At 60.6% G+C, this 2446-nt stretch overlaps 1 protein-coding gene across 1 annotated transcript; it reads left to right on the top strand.

Annotated features, from left to right (window-relative positions):
* The first annotated feature begins 64 nt into the window (after nt 1–64).
* Nucleotides 65–2190, top strand: LOC103079950 (scavenger receptor cysteine-rich domain-containing group B protein-like). The gene is made up of 4 exons (XM_007458388.1): nt 65–142; nt 205–307; nt 1181–1243; nt 1874–2190. The coding sequence occupies exons 1-4, from the start codon at nt 65–67 to the stop codon at nt 2188–2190; spliced, it is 561 nt and encodes a 186-aa protein (XP_007458450.1).
* Nucleotides 2191–2446: the final 256 nt, after the last annotated feature.

Here is a 2446-nt window from a genome sequence, read left to right on the forward strand (position 1 = left end):
CCGAGCCCGTGCCGCGGCCGCGTGGAGGTGCTATACGCCGGGGTCTGGGGCACCGTGTGCGACGATGACTGGGACTTCGCGGACGCGCGCGTGGCCTGCCGCGAGGCGGGCTGCGGGCCGGCGCTGGGTGCCACGGGCCTCGGCCACTTCGGCTACGGCCGCGGCCCCGTGCTGCTGGACAACGTGGGTTGCGCCGGCACGGAGGCCCGCCTGAGCGACTGCTTCCACCTGGGCTGGGGCCAGCACAACTGCGGCCACCACGAGGATGCGGGCGCGCTCTGCTCAGGTGAGGCCGCTTTAGGACCACGTATGCACGGCGGCACGGGCAGAGCACAGCGCCATCTGAGGAATGGCAGGGGGTGGCGGTGTGCCGCGCGCAGGCGCTTACTGCGACACGGGCGGGGCCTGCTGTGAGATGGGCGGGACCGGCGCAGGCGCGTACTGCGGCGCGGGCGGGATGAGGCAGGCTCTGGGGAATGGGCGGGGCCTCGCGCAGGCACGCTCTGCGGCGCGGGAGGGGCGGGGTCTGTTGGGAAATGGGCGGGGCCGAGCGTCAGAGCTCGCCGAGGCATTACGGCGTGAGCGCAGCGGGAGAGAGGACTCACGCTCCGCAGACAGAGGCGGAGCCCACCATCGGCGCGCTCTGCGGCTGCGCGGCATGAGCGGGGCCGGAAGGGAGAGCCCTCTGCGGCAGTGAGGGGCGGGGCCCGAGGTGAGAGGCTGAAGTCTTGTGGTAAAGTGTGGCAAAACCTGTAACAGACAGAGGTGGCTGGGGAGGTTTTGTCCTGCTGCGTCAGGGACCCAAAAAACTCTAGTTAGCAGGGAGAGTTGATCAGCTTTCGGGGAGCAAGCGTTTGACCCTTGGTGGGAGTCAATGGAAAAGGGGTGTTTGCAGAGTCTGACACATTTAAAAATGCGTCTCTTTATTGATTGCTTTGGGAATTGTTATTTTCGCCCTGGTTTGGTATCCTGGTAGCCTTGGCCACAAAGGGTTCTGCTTTGGGCCCCAGGGTGAAAGAAGCACAACCCACGTTTCTGTACCAAGGAGCAGGGACCTATGAAGTCCTTTCTGACCCTAAATCAGTCCTCCCTTGGAGGGTAAGAGGTGACCTGGCCTCAAGGGATTTGTTCGCCAATGTGACAGCCACCTGTTTCTTTGTCCTTGCTGAGCCAGGCCCAGAGGAGCTAGTCCAGCAGGATGGTGCTGAGACCACCCAGGTGCCCACTCCTCGGCCCAGGGACGGTAGGTGTCCACCGTCCCTAAGAGTGAAGTGGAGGCATCAGGATACGAAGGACCAGATTTGGAAGGAGGTCACAGCCCCGGGTTACACAGCAGATTTGCACCAGGTCCTGGAGCCTTTGTCCTTCTGCAAGAGTCTCAGGCCTCATTAATAGAGGCATGATGTCCAGAAAGAGGGAGGTGGGTTTTAAGCTAGAGTCATCTAGAGATTTCTAGAGTTGGGACCAAAATAAAGGGATGGGCTCCTGTCCTCAGGAGAGCAATGAAAGAATTCAGACTTTAGTCTGGGGAGTCCAGGGAGGAGGGGAGACGATAATGATAGAGAGCAGCCCTGGGTCTGAGGTATTGGGATTGTGAACAAAGAACTAAGGAGAGAGCAGACATGAAGCTCCCAGCATGCAAAGAGCGCCCCACAAAGGCTTGTGCACATTCTTCTGATCTTGAGATGCAGTCTGGACTGATGCCCATCTTATTTTAATCTCATTTGTCTGCCTTCGTCCAGTGGTTCCCAGGACACTGCTGTGTCCCAAATCACCACCCTTTGCCTCCTCTAACTACCCCTTACCTGGCCTAGCTTGGGAGTGGCCTGGCCTGGGCCAGCCCCTTCCAGCCCCAGACCTTGTCTCCCCACAGGGCACTTACGTCTGGCGAATGGAGCCCACCGATGCGAGGGCCGTGTAGAGCTCTTCCTAGGGCAGCAATGGGGCACTGTGTGCGATGATGCTTGGGACATGCGGGCAGCCGGCGTCCTGTGTCTCCAGCTGGGCTGTGGCCAGGCCCTGGCAGCCCCTGGTGAGGCCCACTTTGGCCCAGGCCGAGGCCCTATCCTCCTGGACAATGTCAAGTGCCGTGGGGACGAGAGTGCCCTGCTGCTCTGCTCTCACATCCGCTGGGATGCCCACAACTGTGACCACAGTGAGGATGCCAGTGTCCTGTGCCAGCCATCGTGACCCAGCCCACTCTGCAGACCACTTCTTCTGGGAGCCTACTGTGGCCTGCCCCTCTTCCTTCAGGAAGTCCTCCTCCTGTGACAACTGCAGTTCACTCTGCCCTTCCCTCGCCTTGCCTGGGAGAGAGCCTGCCCAGATGGTGTAGTCCTGCCTGAGGGAGCCTGGCTCTATCCCATCAACTTAGTGTGTGACCTCACCTGTCATCACCTACTGTGGGCCCAGTTCAATGAAAACTCCTACTTTCTGCTCAGCTAAA

This window comes from Lipotes vexillifer, unplaced genomic scaffold (genome assembly GCF_000442215.2).
Source record: "Lipotes vexillifer unplaced genomic scaffold, Lipotes_vexillifer_v1.1 C27554372, whole genome shotgun sequence".
In the NCBI taxonomy this organism is placed as follows: domain Eukaryota; kingdom Metazoa; phylum Chordata; class Mammalia; order Artiodactyla; family Lipotidae; genus Lipotes; species Lipotes vexillifer.